General features: G+C 43.7%; 1 protein-coding gene across 2 annotated transcripts in view; it reads right to left on the reverse strand.

Moving 5' to 3' along the window:
* Positions 1-84: 84 nt before the first annotated feature.
* Positions 85-16,152, reverse strand: part of zfpm2a (zinc finger protein, FOG family member 2a) — a 112,590-nt gene continuing 96,522 nt past the window's right edge. For both annotated transcript variants that reach the window (XM_046399636.1, XM_046399635.1), the window contains exons 6-8: positions 4,743-4,949; positions 3,907-4,134; positions 85-3,543 (exon numbers count right to left, since the gene is read on the reverse strand). In XM_046399636.1, coding sequence (XP_046255592.1) covers positions 974-3,543; positions 3,907-4,134; positions 4,743-4,949 — 3,005 coding nt within the window. In that variant the 3' untranslated portion in view covers positions 85-973. The remainder of the gene's footprint in view (positions 3,544-3,906; positions 4,135-4,742; positions 4,950-16,152) is intronic.

Raw genomic sequence — 16,152 nt, forward strand, 5'->3', positions numbered from 1 at the left:
ACGTTTTAAGAAACATTTTCTCCCATAATCAGGACATTGGAATGATCATTTTACATCAGTATCCCCACTGACCTCCCACCCATCTTGTTCATCAGCAATAAACTTAATTCTTGTACAACTTTTTTTTCCCTATGGGGTTACAAATAATTATATGCACAGTCCCCATTTCATAATACTGCTTTCAGTAATGTTCCCTAATTTACAAAGTATTGCATTGAGAGCAAATTTCAAAAAGGGAGACCAAAGTGTATCATCAAACAGAAATACGAGTACTATACAAGAATGCTGCCATCCTCATGAAAACATCCACATCTGAGTTGAAGAAAAAAGACAGGGACAAACAGCCACATATGTATGCAAAGCCATGTGTATATGCCAAAATGTGAGATGCAGGGTTGTGCCTGGTTATCACCTTCAAATGGTAATTTTTAAGGCAAACAAGTCATTAGTAGCAATCTGCAAGTGACATTTTGGGCATATACAGAAACTGGTACAGCAAATAAGAATACACAAGTGCCTCAGTAGCTATTTTTGTGTCTAAAATGCATCTCATTTTTGTATTGTCTATTGTTTCATTGAGCCTACATTACAGTGTAAACAATATGTGTGCTACACAAGAATGACTATACAATAACATTACAAACAACTCTGATATAAATTTCATTTTGAATTTAAATTAAGATCACTACTTCTATTAATACTGATTGTAAAATAAATTAATGTGAAAGTGGCACCAATATTATTCTTGATTCATTTTTCTTTTCTTTTTCTTTTTTAACCAATGGTTTTGCATTTTTAAGTCTTAAAACGATGAAAGAAGAAGCTTCTCTTGATTGTCCACAAGCAGCGTTTAGCACTGCGTGATGCACTATTCCAGACACAACAGTGTACCAAAACAAAGGAGAAAAAAGGGGGAAAAGTTGGGGGAAAAGGTATGAGAGGAAGAAGTAAAACATGTCTTATCCTTCTCAACTTATTTTACATGCTCGGCAGCATGTGATGAACAGTAAAACTTCTTATGGGTAATAAAGTTTGACAGGTTGTTGAACTGGATGTCACAGAGGCGGCAGTACTTGCCACTTCCAGAGCCGTTCACGCCTTTGTTGGCTGTGGGTGCTGCCTCCTCGCTTGGAGACTTGGAGGAAGGTGACATGTTCTCATTGGAGTCGGTCTGGTTCTCAGTGGCCCACGTAGGTGAGGGATTGGGGGGCTGACCCTCTGGCTGGGGCTGGTTCTCCTGTTGTGGTGGAGCTGTGCCTGAACGCTCCTCGGCCTTGTGCCCCCCGTTGACGATGACCATGCCCCGGTTTTTGGGCAGAAGGGGAAGGGACTCCTTACCAGGGTGGGGGCAGCCATTAGCAGCAGGCTGCTGGGGCTGCTCTCTGGTTGTTCCTGTCTCTCCTCCTCCTCCTCCTGTGCCTCCTCCACCGTTAATGCTCTGCTCCTGTTCGCTGGCCTCTCCCTGCATCATTGCTCCGCCTGTCACATAATCGGTTGGCTTTATCCCAAAATACGGTGATATTTGCTCAGGACCTTTCACCTTCTTTATTGCTCCAGGATAAAGGCAGTGGGGCAGAAACATATTCTTGTTCTCATCTTTTGATGGGATGAGTTGGGGTTCAGCAAAAGCCTTAAGTCCTGGCACAGGCCCCAGGTGAGGAGGGAACATGCCCCCATTCTGCACCATTGCCTTCCCGTTGCCGTTCTTCTCACATTTGCCTGGGCTCTTATCATAAACGTCATCAGGGTTGTTACTGCCGTCACTCTTCACTTCAGGGAACATGGTTGTCTCCAGGCTGCCAGTTTCATTGTGTTGTTGCTGCTGTTGCGGCTGCTGTTGTTGTTGTTGAGCGGTAGCAGTGGCAGCGGCTGTTGCAGGGCAAAAGTTCTGTTTGTGTGCCAGGTAGTTCTCCACTTTGTTAAAACTTATCTTGCACACTGCACATTCATGATAGTCCAGCAGTCTTTTGGGGGAGCTACACGTCTTTTCAGGGACTGGCGAACACTTTTTGCTAAGATCAATAGGAGCGTCGAGCTCCTGCTGCTCCATTGTATTGCATTTGGGAGCCAGAATAGGTTTAGTGACAGTCAGAGAGGCCTCCAGGTGCTTGGGTACCATACCTGGGAAGATGTCACAGCGGGGATGGAAGCGGTCTGCCAGGCTCTCTACAGCTTCCTGGGATGTACAAGGGTTCATAGGAGGAACCCCGAGGAAACCTGGCTGACCCATAGGAGGCCTCTGATGGTCCTGATCAGGGAGACACATCTCGTACATCTTCCTGCGCTTGCGGGTTCTCATGGTTCTCTGCATGGAGGGTACCTTGTTGGTGGACATACGTTTCATGGGAGGGTCATGACGGGTGGCACAGTAGTACTGCTTGTGGACCATGTAGGTCTCATGACGGCTGAAAGTGATATTGCAGGCATCGCAGGTTGTCTTGGTTGGGTCATTGTCACTTTCCACCAAACCAGTACTGGGGCTTTTTCCCTCCATCTGTTTCCCATTCAGCCTCTCCTCAGTCCCAGTTGGGGTAGAGACCTTCTTCACCTGTCCTGCTAGATCCTTATCAGGCCCTTTAGGCCCAGCACTGATCATGTCTAAAACATTGGAGTTCAGACAGGCAGATTGCATGAGGTGGTTGTCGGCCTCTGTAGGGTGGCACCCGGCCAACATGCTAACAGAACTGTGACCACTGTTGGGGCTCACCGCCTCTGGGACCTTATCTGAGAGGGCAGAGAAGTCCGGGGACTTTGCCATGTGTTGCCAGCGGCTGTTACAGTAGTGCTTTTTGTGGACCAAATAGTTGTCCAAGTTGCTGAAGGTGATATTGCATTCGAAACAGGTGGCCCCTTTGGGCATAAGTGGACTGTATATGACAGGGGGGTAGCTGTTCCCTCCATGCCGCAGCCTCCGGTGAACTAGCTCTGACATTTTAGCCAGAATCTCAGAAGCCTGTGGGACTACTGAAATGTCTTGGGAGAAAGCAAACTGAGACAAGAAGGGGCCCATGGGAAATGTAGGCATGTTATGCTGCACAGGGGAGGAGGCCAGCCGGGGGCTAGAGGGCTCAGACTTGATCCTGGTGTAAGAAAAACTGGCTTTGCTGCCTGGGTGGGCCTCTCCCTTCTGAACAGACAGCATGGGCTTCTTCTCAGCCTTGTCAGCTTCTCCGTCTGTGCTGGTCTCCTTACTGAGGGCCCCTTTGGGACTTCCCAGCAGAGCATCCTTCCTGTTGGCCAGCTCAGCACGGGCCTGCTGCTGCTGCTGCTGCTGCTGCTGGAGGCTTTCCTCAGACCCCCTGGGGGAATGCTCGGTGCCGTCGCCTTCCCTGTGAAGTTTGCTGCCGTGCCCATGTAAGTCCTGATGCTGTAAGAGTTCCCTGTGGCTCTGGAAGCTGATATGGCAGTGATTGCATCTGAAGGCCGCCTGTGACAGGTGAGACATGATGTGATGCTGGAATGTAATAAGAGAATCTGCCGTGTAGTTACAGATTGTGCATTTCAAGCTGGTGCCAGGAGGGAGGCTCTCTTCCATTTTGACACCTGTGAAGGAGATAAAAGGGAGAAATGCTCAGAATCTCGCCTCCCACTTCTCCTTTAGAGTTAACTGTAGAAACCATCAAACGCTCATGCATAATGCCAAGCTTATTCCTATCCACTACATTTTTTTGCTCAAGGAAAAACTGTCAACTGTGCTGGCTGACAGCAAGATATATATATTTCTGAAAAGAAATGACAATCATTTTTCCAAATCTGCCTAAAACTCCTTTAAAACACAACACATTTTACCCCCTTTCTTTTAAAAATTGATTGAAAGTAGCCATCTGTAAGGGCGGTAATACATTAAAAAAAAAAAAAGAACAATCTGTTGGTGCACATTCTTTGATGCATGATATTGTCACTCACCACTGTGTGAGGTGCTCAAGTGCATTTCCAGGGCCCTGGCTCCAGGGAAGCTCTTGTTGCATTGTGGGAATGGGCAGATACTGGGTGTCTGATGGGGACCAGTGTCATTTTCCTCCACGACTGTCTCTGGCTCCCTCTGTCGCCCGCTGCAATAGTACATCAGATGAGCCTGTAGGTTCCTTTCACTTCGAAACCAGATTCCACATGCCTTGCAGGGGAAGATGTCCTCTGGAGGGACGAGGGAGGGGACAAAGGGGACATGATATCAGGATATATAAAGTACTTTCGTATTTATGCACAAGTATGGAGATAAAGAGCCTGCACAAATGCATATGCGTATACTTCAACAGTTCTGACTCTCAAAGCCTGTGTTAAAAGGCTTTTCCACCAAATCCTCAGCTGCTGCATATCGCTGTGTTGCTACCACTGGGTTGGTGCCCTTTCTCAAGGGCAAACAAGAACACTGGACCATCTGCTTACAGAAGCCTCCCTGTTGAGCTGAACCCAGATAGCCCTCGCTAAGTAAACAAACACACTATTTGCATGATGCGTGTATTTTGCAATTAACACGTTAGTTTGAGCCTCAGTGTGTTTATGTGAACCCAAAACTTGAAGGTCGATGGCTCTTATCTTCAGTGCAGAGACTCATCTGGGTTAATCTACGCCCAGCGGAGACAAGGCTCCTTGTTAAGCAGGTGACTGAGTGCAGGCGGTGGACTGGTGTGTGTGTGTGTGTGAGAGAGACAGAGAGAGACAAAAAGGGAGAAAGAACAAGACCGTGCATGTAAATAAAAGCATGTCTTGTTCCAGCTCTATGTTGGTACGCGGACACTCACTGTTGACGATGGCAGTGGGCAGGATAGAAGCCATTGCGGCCTGCTGCGGCAGGAGCTGGATGCTGTCCAACAACCTGGCTGGGTACATGCCCTCGCTCAGAGACATGTGGTTCACTGCCTGCAGACGCGAGTCAAAGTCCACTGCAAACGCCACCAGCTCCTCACCCTCCATCATGTTCTTGGTGGTGGTGCACCACAGTTGGCCACCTGGACAAAACAGAGATAGCAGAGACATTTAAATGCTTGCTGTGAGGGAAGAAAAAGCTTTGCTGCATGTACACATGGAATTCTGGACTTAAATGTCAGAGCATTATGCAACATAAGAAACTGCATTTGGTTCTGCCTTGGATGGCATGCACTACCTCTTGAAGACTCAGTATTTAAGTGGTGGGTTGCATAACAGCATAGTTCAAACAGAATGCTGTAGGTAGGATATAAAGTGAAAAGAAGGATTGTTTAAAAATATAAAAATGTTTTTAAGCTATATACTGTATCTTCCCATGAATTAAAAAATAGACTCACTAATACCTTTACATAAAAGTCTGGAAGAAATAAAGGGACAGTTCACCAAATTTACTAAAAAACATTATTTTATTATTGTTTTAGATGTTTGCCACTACCATGATACAACACAGGTGAATAGTTTTCTCAAGGGCTATTATCTAGAAAGCTGTTCACATTGTCATCTGTAGATTACACAGAGCTACACAGACACCTTTCCTGGGAAGACCCACTGCTTTTTATCATTTCATATGTCCTATTTCAATGCTATATGCACTACAAATGAAATTCCAGTCATCTCCATTGTTTTGATGTGGAGGCGGAGACAGATCTATAAAAACCTCAAATAAAACAAAAACTACGCAGCTAGAGGTAAATAAGAAAATGTGTTTTCATAATTTGGGAGAACAAACCCCCTGAAAGGTAATTTATTTCTTTTTACTGTCACTCAGACATGTTTTTAGGCTACTGGCGCTCATATCCAAAAGCAAGGCAAACCTTAGCTGGGGTAAACTGTAGCCTACAGTGCTGTTGTCAGCTAGAACACTGAGACAGGTCCTCCATATTATTAGATTGTTGTGTTTTGGGATTAAGCATTCCTCTGAAATCTTCTGAACATATTCATTAAGTCAGAGAAAGGGGGAGGGAGCAGGAGGAAGACAGGGGGGCGGTAGAGGGAGAGAGTGAAGGTTTTAGCTTAGATAATATTTATCTCAGCACATGACAGGCTTTTCAGCTGCACTTCATTTTCCATTGAAGAGATTAAAGTTTTTAATGTGACTATTTACAGAAATCTGGCTGGGGAGATAACAACAAACTATGATACGCTACTGCTAAATGGCAGAATTAGGACATTGTTTCTGAGGAAAGCTGGACAATTAATTAAAGCACGCTGTTAGCTTTCAAAGATGTGCAAACATACCGACGGAGTGTCAGACTGAGAGGGGACATGTGATTTGAGCCCTGGCTGATGTGGAATAAAGAGAGTCCTGAGGAGAGGTGTGAAGGCAGGGGGACATAGCTAGAAAGCCCACACACATGTGGAGCACTGATTACTCATGTTTACACGAAACCTATGAATCACCAGGTTTAAAACCTCCCTGTAGACATGGTGAAGGTGCTCAAGTAAGGCTCTGTATGAAAACAATCCACTTTCTGTGGATTTATTAGAAATGGAAAACAAGAGCAACTATGACTCTACACTACTGCATCATGCATTATGTATGAATCATTAAGCTTCTACAATGAATTGCCCCATTATTTCAATGCAAAATTGAATATTTCAGATTTCACATCACTGTTTTGATTAAAACCTTTCTAGCCCTTTCTATCTACTAGTGAAGAACTGAAAATTAGACCAGCACAAATGTGTCAAAGGAGTGAAATTTTATTAAAATATGCCATCTTTCAAAGTCCCATTTGTGTGCAGGCTTGCTCCCCATGAGTGTGTGTGTGTGTCTGCATGAGCGTGTGCATGTCAGCGCCACTTTAAAGAGCAGCGCCTATCTGTCGGCCAATCTGCTGTGACGAGACACACACTTCAGGCCGCTCCACTTCATCGTTTTGATTCTGTCATACCACACACTGCCTGGAGAGGCCCTTTGAATTTTTATCTCCTAATTAAAATAACAAAACTCCTCTCCACTGTCTGCCCAAGTTACCATCAAGGTAGATACAAACTGCCACTGACAATGGCGGGGAATATATCGCAGTCACAGCCACAAAAGTTTCTCTCTTCTGAATGGATCTTTTAGTTCAGATGCGCTCAGCTTACAAAGAGAATTATGAACAAGGCCCTGATGCACAGATACAAATCAGTGTTTTTTGGATCAATCCAAATCAAAGATACTGTACGCTCTCCTCAGCTGAAAATGAAGTAGATTATGTGGAGTCTGATGAAAATGTTTTACTGCATTTTGACAGCAAAATATGCACTCAGATTGCATCCCTTCAGCCAAGAATACTACAGATCCATCTGTTGTGTGTGAGAATGCTGGAAGTGAGTTTTAGGACTGCATGTCCCAGTTTTTCCGAGCTGCACAAAATACTGAGGCAGCACTTGTTACAGTCACTCATCCAAGACAAGGTAGTAAGATACGTGTGCTCTGGCTGCAGGATTAGGGTTGAAACTACACTTACATTGTCATCAGAATAAGAAATCATGCTGTTTCTCTCTGAAACTTTGTGCGTAATGTATCTGCAGTACATTTTGACTGGTTTCTGAAATGCATCATGATTGTAGCTCTGTGCAGCATTATATCGTTTAGTGATGTAAAATTTGCACATACAAATGAGTGATCAACTGTGCAGCCATAACATTTACAAGTTTGCACAAGTACATATTGCACGTATTACCCAGTGCATACAAACCATGCAGAAACATTTTCATGCACACATATTCAAGGCATAGAAAACAGATAGAAAACAGCACAGAGGCGTCAGGTGGGCAAAAGACAAAAACAATGTTCTATGAAGGAGCTCTGTCGAAAGATTTGTCATGGCCATTTCTCTCTCAATACCTCTTCATGACAGGTGATTTAAATCACAGAAACACAGGTGAGCTACCTATGACAATGGCATGATCCATATGAATGAGGGAGGGGGGCAGTGTCAAGAGCTAGAGTGCAAGACCAAAACTGTAAGTCATGAAACTGGGGAAAAGGCTCTGAAAAGTGCAGCTTGTGATTTTCGCTTGTTTGCCTGCTAACTGTCTGCAGTGAGCTGCCTTTGTGCAGTGGCCAATGCAGTTGGAATGAAGGCTATTGTCTAAATCCTCCTGCAGAGCACCTGATAAAAGAATAAAGAACTATGACATATTCTAAAAACAATGGAGGAATTAAGGGGAGACAATAGGCCAGCTGCCTCATTAAAACAATCAAAAACAGCATCCTGTACGTAGTCCAGATAATTAAAAACCACTGCTTCCTACAGTCTCTCAATACCACATCCACCAGCTCACTGAGGCTGAGACTATGGCTCTGTTGGCTAAATGCCCTCTTCCCTCTCTTCCCTTTGATTAATGCTTTATTTGAACGTGCAGTTGAAGATGAACATATGAAGGAATTCATGAAACAAAATTAGAATGCAAACCCTTTTCCCCCTATAAGTACTTATAAACTAATCAAATGTCTCAGGATGAATCGCAGGGACTCAGGGCGTGTGTCCCCTCCCCTTAGCCTAAAGCTCCGAGAGATTTCAAAGTGCAGGCATCACAGGGCATTTTTTAATTTTCTCACTTTAAATGACTTTATAAGAAAACGGATGTGTACAGTATCTGTATATGTATGGGGGAGGGAGGGAAGAAAGAGTATGAGATACTTGAACAGGAGTAATTTTTTCTTTTTTTTTCTTTTGCTCCTTGCAAACGGTTACCACCACCATATCTTAATGAAGCTGCAAACAAATCTCTCATGCCTCGTGCAAAAGCTGAGAGACAACAAAGCAGCAGAAATAACAGAAGGGCCCGGATAATTAAACTGGCCTGAAGACAGGTATTCAAATGTTGGTGTGTAAACAGCACAACTCTTTAATAGTTTAGCTGTAAAATGCGTAGTTAAGCACATCAGCACTTGCCTCTCCCATCTGTCCAAACACATTACTGTTGCAGAGGCCATTACAGCACTGGAGTACAGTCCCACTGCACCACAGTCCCGTATTATGGGAGGAACTGAATAAGACTTCTGGGTAAACTAACAGTTTTCCCATTGGCATTACCTGAACGCATTGTGGGGTCACAAATTAGCTTATAAAGCATCAAGGTGTGCCTTGAAAAATGAAAAAGGCTGTGAACAAGGTCTGTTAAATACACATATAGAGAAGTGCTCAATGACCATTTATACATTTTAAAGAGCAAAAAGTCTCTATATTACCAGATTAAGGGGAGAACTCAAATTTTCTTTGTCAAACCGTCTTTTCCTTGGTTTGGCTTTTCTGGCTCATAAAGGTCTCGTCTCTGTCTATTGGCCCTGCGCTAACTGCTGGTCCTAATTGTGAAGTGAGACTAGTGGTGCCTGAAGCCACAGAGAGGGTTGTAATTAAAGACCTCTACTCTTCTTGTCTTCAAATCAGCTCAAACTGCTCCTGGTCAAATGGGAACGAGCTCCTCGCACCTACGAATATCAAGTAGCTGCATGCCATTCATCACCACTTCTTTATTTAACAAAGCTTTATCACAGGAGAAGTAAATGGCAGCATCACACACAAAACAACTTCCCAGTCAACTTCTCAGGCTCTTGGGAAAATATTTATCACAAATCGTGGATGAATAATATCTGTATCTGCACCTGACAGCAGACGGTGTTGCAACAAACACTAAACAAATCCTCCTCATGAATACTGGTAAATATTTAGACTGTTTCTGGATCATCAGAGTTGAACACATTAGGATGACTCATAGCCGTCACAATCTCTGGCCGAAACGGGCAAGCAGCAGAAAGGAAAACGCTGAGTTAGACCTGAACGGCAACATCATTCATGGGGTCAAACAAGCCTACTATTATTGACAGTACACTAAACTAGAATTAGCTGACTCTACTATTATTTCACTAAGGCACTGACACAGATTGACTCCCTCTCTGTCTCTCCCTTCTCTCTTTCACCTCCTCCTTCTCGTGTTTAGTGTCAGCCACTAGGAGGCACTCTTCTCATGCTCAAGTTGCAGTCAGTGGGTGTTATGCTGTGATGATGCAGGGACGTCTCAGACAAGGCAGAGCAGCATAGACGCCAGTCTGCTTATACATCCTTGCAGGTAGGTGCTAAAGATCTTACTCCCATGAGAAATGTATTTGGATCAAATAGCATTCTTCTGACCTTATTTTGACTTGATCCCAGCCTGGAAATTACATTGCGTAAGCTTAAATCTTTTAAGATTTTTTTTTTTTTTTTAAATGTTTAGTAATCTTTTGTCTGTTGTTGCTACATTTCTGTTATGACAGCAATCAAGCGTGCCAGAATATCTTTGAGACTTTTTTAACACATCCTATGTTTTACTTCTAAAATGTGAAAATTACAGCAGGAAAAAAACAACCTTCTATATTTTTTAGGGAAACAAATACTCCTCATTAAATATGTGTTTACAGAGCCCTGACTTGCCTAGTTCAGTCAGACACCCCAAAGCCCCAGATTTCCTTCCTTTTGCACTACAATGTCCACACTGATTTTAGCATCAAGTGTTTTGCAGACATAGTCAGTACCAAGAGCTCATGGATGGCCTCAAGCGAATGGCAAACGGGTCAGAATCCACAAATTAAAAAGTCCTCCCTGGGGAGCACATACATGCCGCTCTCTCAATAGCATACATTCACAGGCAACAAAGCCATAAGCGCAGCACAGCCCACTGAACAATGTCATTCAACATGCATTTCTGAATTGTTTGAACATCACAAAAACAACAGGAAAAAATTGTGATTCAACAATGTTTTACAGAGTAAGAAATGAAATGTTTCAGTTTGAAATGAAAAGTGTTTCCCTGGGGATTTATAAAGGTTTTTTTGTTAATGCAGTGGCATAGATACTGGCAGGGGATGTTTGCCTAGTAATAGTTTTGTAATAATTTTGAAGGAGAAAAAAATGGAAATGTATTTTAGCAGCTATTTCTGCTCTGTGCAGTGACAGAGCTTGAATATTCAGATTTCTTGTATAAATGTATTCATTTTCGACTAACAATTTATTGGATTAATGGAGTAAAATTTAACATTCCAAACATCACCTGTGTTATGTAGAATTTTTAAGCAAACCTTTTTAAGATAACCAAAAAATGCAGGATCTAAAATTATTTTCTCTTTGACATTTTAATTTTTTTTTTCTCAAACAAATTAAATATTCTCACATAAATGGTAAATGACTATTGAGAACATTTTTACACTTTCTATCTTGCAGGTAACACAGGAGTTCTGTACTGTCAGTTTAAGACAATACCAGCCACAAATTCCTGCAGTAGAAGGCTGTTCTCCAACATTAGCTGCCACACACACACAATCAGCTCCTCCCTGTCCACAGTAAAGTGGAGTAGACTATTAAAGGCAGGCTCTGACTGGCTCCTCTCTGCTTTATTCTTTATTTGGACAGGTTTGTCCCGTTGAGCACTCTATTAGCTATCCCTCTCTGCGGGCAGTGCTGCCTGTGTCCTGGTTGTGGCCGGTCGACATGTGTTTACTGCGGCCCCTGCTGTGGCGGCAGGCTGGTTGGGGGCCCGTCCTGACCAAGCCCTGCTAATGGGACCAGAAGACCCCTTGTGACAGGGTGCCGCTGTGTTGAGCACGGCAGCATAGCCCACCCCTCCCTCCCTTCCAGCTGTGGCCTCATGGCCCATGTCCCCCTACCCATCATGCCTCGGTGGGAGCAGGTGAACGGCGGAGGGCCAACGCCGGTGAGCTTGGTTTTCCTGGGAGAACAGTGCGCCATCGCCACGCGCCTCAGTGGTTCCTCCAACATGGCTCCGGCCCTACGCCACATGGGCTGGCTGGCCAGTCTGTGTGTCTGTGTGTTTTTAAGAGTGTGGGTGTATGTGTGTGTATGTGGGGTTGTATGGTGGATGCCAGCCCTAATGCAAATGCTTGCCGTTTAAAAAATGGGAGCCTCTCTCCTCCTCTGTCTCTCCTCTTTGGAAAGGTCTATTATGGCCTTCTGGTGCTGGCAGTTATTTTTTTTCCTCTCCAGAAGGACAGAGAGCCAGAGAGATGCACCTGTCATCCATTTTAAAATTCAGCATTATTGATCTGGTCATGGGGAAAGGAATTTCTGAAGTTTATGAATTTATGTATTTTTCTTCATGAGTACTTACTGATTTGTGCCCTAAAAGGTGTATTTTTCTTATTTGGAAAGTGTTTCTGTGCTGTATTTAGGAACATTCTAATGTGTTCACAGCACAGCACTACACAGAAAAAACACACACACATACACACTCTGACACACACACATACACACGCACACCAGTCAACATCCCAGCATACCCTCTGTCTCTGCACCCCTGTAATTCTACATATTAGTTAAAGTATGTGCTAATTAAATTTTCTGTCGGTTTGCAAGAGAAATAAATAATCTGCAGCTAAAAGGCCTAATTGCGTTTGTCACATTGTGTCTCGGTGGCTGGGACATCGGGAGCGCAGCCGCTGCCCTTGCTCATTGCCATTCTGTCGTCCTGGCAAGCCCCCGCGCTGCCCCAGGTATCACCACGCGGCCATCTGGAGCCGACATCTGTCTCTCTATTGATCACAAGGGTTTAGCACTTGATCAAACAGACTGCGACAGGAAATTGCTCTTTTCCCCACAGAAAAGGCCAATCGCCTGCGTGAGGGTAATAGAGTGGAACTGAGATGCAGCACCAGCGCGGTGGGCAGGCGGGCATGGACACAGCCAGGCAGGCAGCGGCACGGCGGTGTCAGCCGCTGTGGAGGTGGCAAGGATGGCATGAGTGCTGAAGTCCACTGCCATGTTACTAAGACCATGTTTCGAACCTTTCTGCTAATGTTGCACCATTAATATTGCAGGAAAGAAATACTACCCAATTCTTTTCTGATCGCACAATTTTTGAGGTTTCCACTCTGAGCATTTATCTGAGAATCTGTGTATGTATGCAGAAGATGAGAGCATCACCTCTCCACATTTGAAGTGGAGAATTTTTCTTTCAAGTCATTCAAGTAATGCCAACATCTGTCTGAAACTGTTAGAAAAAAAATTACATGCAAGTGAAATATGCTACGTGATAAGTACACCAGATGGTGGGAAATTAATGTAATTCGCCAGAAAAAAAAAAAAAAATTAAAAATGAAATAGTTGAGCATTAACACCAGTGTTGAACTCTGATATTTGAAAAGGCCTTTCTATCAGTTCTTATATTAATTAAAACACATGACAAAGGGAATTTCTAGTGTACAAACCTCTTTTAAAAAATAAATAAATAACATGTATTTGATATGTAATTGAGCACCCAGGTGTAATGTTTCAGTGGTGGGAAATCCCTGACAAGGCTGCAGTTGTCTCTTGCTCACTGGTATCCCCAGTGGAGTTCAGCACACTATTAGTGCCTGAGGTGAACAGCTCCTGAATGTGTGTTACAGTATGTTAGCTCAGGCTGTGGTCCACATCTAAAATTGTGGCTTCTCTCTGCTCAGGCATGCTTTCGAGGCACTCACTGTAACACCATGTTTAGCAAGTATGGACAATTTGATACTGAAGGTGACATTTATTCAGCATTGTAGAAAATATTTAATTGTTCCTGCAGAGAGCGAGATATGTTTCCCCTTGCCTACAGTGCTGGGATTGTCCTTTGGAATATGATGCAAATTTGGGATGAAGCAACTAATTCCTTCCTTGCACCTCTGTACACCCCCCCCCCCCCCCCCCCCCCCCACAAATGCCCCAACCCTTCCAATCCTCCGCCAGCCGCCATCCTCCCCAGACACGAGGATTCTGATTAATCGTGTGACCGCCCCTCGTTTTGCATTTTACACAATCTCACGGCGCCACGGTGAGATGTGTGAGGTGTTTTGCCACTTTTGGCAAGCTGAAAAGATGTAGCCCAAGGAAGAACAAGTCGAAAGTATGAGGGAAAAAAATATGACCAGGGGACGTGATAAAAAATTATCAGCCAGTGTGTTTTCCTGTTTGGTTTTAATCTACATTTAATTAAATTCTTATCTGCTGTGTGCTTATGGCTGCATTTGAATGGCGAGGCTGCATTCATTATGAATGGTAAAATTGAACTCAGTACATTGTGTGTGGCCCAATAAAGAAACAAGACTCTTATTGCAGTGCATGCACAAGCTCCGACAGACATGCGGAAAAAATAAGTCAATTAAGATCGGTCTTTAAATTACCGCTGTATCAAAACAAGGGGCGGGAGCATGCTCCATAATAGAATCCTGACAGCGGAGAGAGCACAGTTGACTGTTGTTAATATACATCCCATTTGATACAGCCAATTGTATTAGCTTGTTTATGGAATGCACACAGTTGATGCACACTAGATTTACTAGTCTGTCATGATAGTTCATAATCGACAGTGCCGGAAAAAAAGTTGACTTCAATGAATCCTGAGGTCAAATGAAAAAATGGCTGCAGCAGTATAATAAGAGGTCCTCATAAAGATTCTGCTGGTTTATCTGAATGTTAGAGGTCAATAGCAAAGGTCAGTGACAGAATATGTAGACAATATGTGGGCCACAGCAGATACCGAAGAGTTAAATCCAAAGGAATAGAGTGGGGGCAAAGAGAAGAAGAGTCAGCTCCAAAATTGTAATACTATTGACAAAAGACACACAGCTTATAACGAGCGGGCGGCACTTCATAAGCTAAGAACAATATCCCATAGGCAGCACCCCGGAAAACCTCGAAAAAGACCCTGAGCCGATACTACAAAGTTGGGCCCCGGCAAAATCCCTAAATCTTCCCGTTTGCTTATTCCGAGCTGCGTGGGGGGAGAGGGAAGCTCCCTGCTGCCTGCCCATGTTTACAGAGCCGTTCTCATCTCTAGGCCTTGCTCATCCACGGCACTGACACACGTGTCGACATGATTAGGGGTCTGCCTTTGCATAGGGCTGCATGTGTGCGCGTGGGGGGTAGAGGATCGGCAGATGAATGACTTCGGTGCATCGGAGAGGGATCACAGCAGATAATCGCTCCCGACTGCTGTGCCGGAGCTCTCAGATCTGGTCTTTAAAATAATGTTCGGAGTCAAGTCTCTCCAAAGCTTTTCGCAGGTTATCTGTCACATTTTATGTTTGCTGTTTAAATCTTAACAGGACACAAGCAGCAAGGGAGAGCAAATATGTCTGCAGTCGGAGGAACCGGAGTGGAAATGTTATTGCGAGGGGTTAAGATTAGCTGAAGCAGCGGCTGAGGAGGAGATGAAACTCCTCTCTATTCGAACGGCTTTCGCTCCTTGGGAAAAACTTGGAATGTTGAATTTAACCTTGGGAGGCCGGATTCCTGTGAGAAGCACAGAGGGGGATAATGAATCTGACCTCTTGCTAAAACTGACATCATTCAAAGGCATTCACTGAAACACATAACAAACACCAAATCAACTTAAGTACATTTAAATACAGACCACCACTAGCACACAGGCAGTGTGAATACAGTACAACATAAATTCCAGTATCATAAATACTGCTATCACACAAACAGAGGAACCATAAAGCATGGCTGCCTGTGTCTGGGACTATAAACCTCTGGCGTTACTCATAGGGAATAAACACACATGCACAATTTACTGCACTAGATCCCCCCTTTGTTTATCTTTTAAATAAGCACACTTTATCACTCTCCTACATAAGCAAATTGCATGCAATGTGTGTTGTTTTAACATTTGATACGCTGTCCAGAAGATTCATTTCTCCCTGCAAATTCAATTGTCTTTGCAATATCCTGCTGCCATAGGCATCAGGCCCCATCACCTGTTCGTTATCACTGGCCGTCCTGTTTGGGAGCTCTTGAAACTGTGCCATGGCATTGACTCTCAGTTAACAGCAGGTCTCTGAACTTCTCACGCTTGATAGCGGAGGCTGGAAAATTACGCTAACAAGTAATTAACATCATAAAGAGCGTTTAAATGGATGGACGACACCTGCAACCTTCATTTGCACATGCTAACGCAAAATTACCTGTGTTTTTATTTTTGCAGATAACGCATGCATTTTTTAACACCTTTTAGAATATTCATTTTTTCGTGGCTGGGTTTAGAATTGGCACCACTGTCCTTTTTACTATGTGCTGTAAAACAACAACAACAAAAAAAAAACAGCAAAAAAAAAAGCCAAAAATAATAATTGTCAAAACAGAGCGCTGGCAGAATTCCTTAAGCTGTTTTTCATCCTATGAGTTTGTATGCACCTTAAAAAAAAAAAAAAGAGCGCTCTGCTGTATGCTGTGCCTGAAATAACACATTCCATTTCTAATTTCTATTCGAAAA

This window comes from Scatophagus argus, chromosome 9 (assembly GCF_020382885.2).
Source record: "Scatophagus argus isolate fScaArg1 chromosome 9, fScaArg1.pri, whole genome shotgun sequence".
NCBI classification, from domain to species: Eukaryota; Metazoa; Chordata; class Actinopteri; family Scatophagidae; genus Scatophagus; species Scatophagus argus.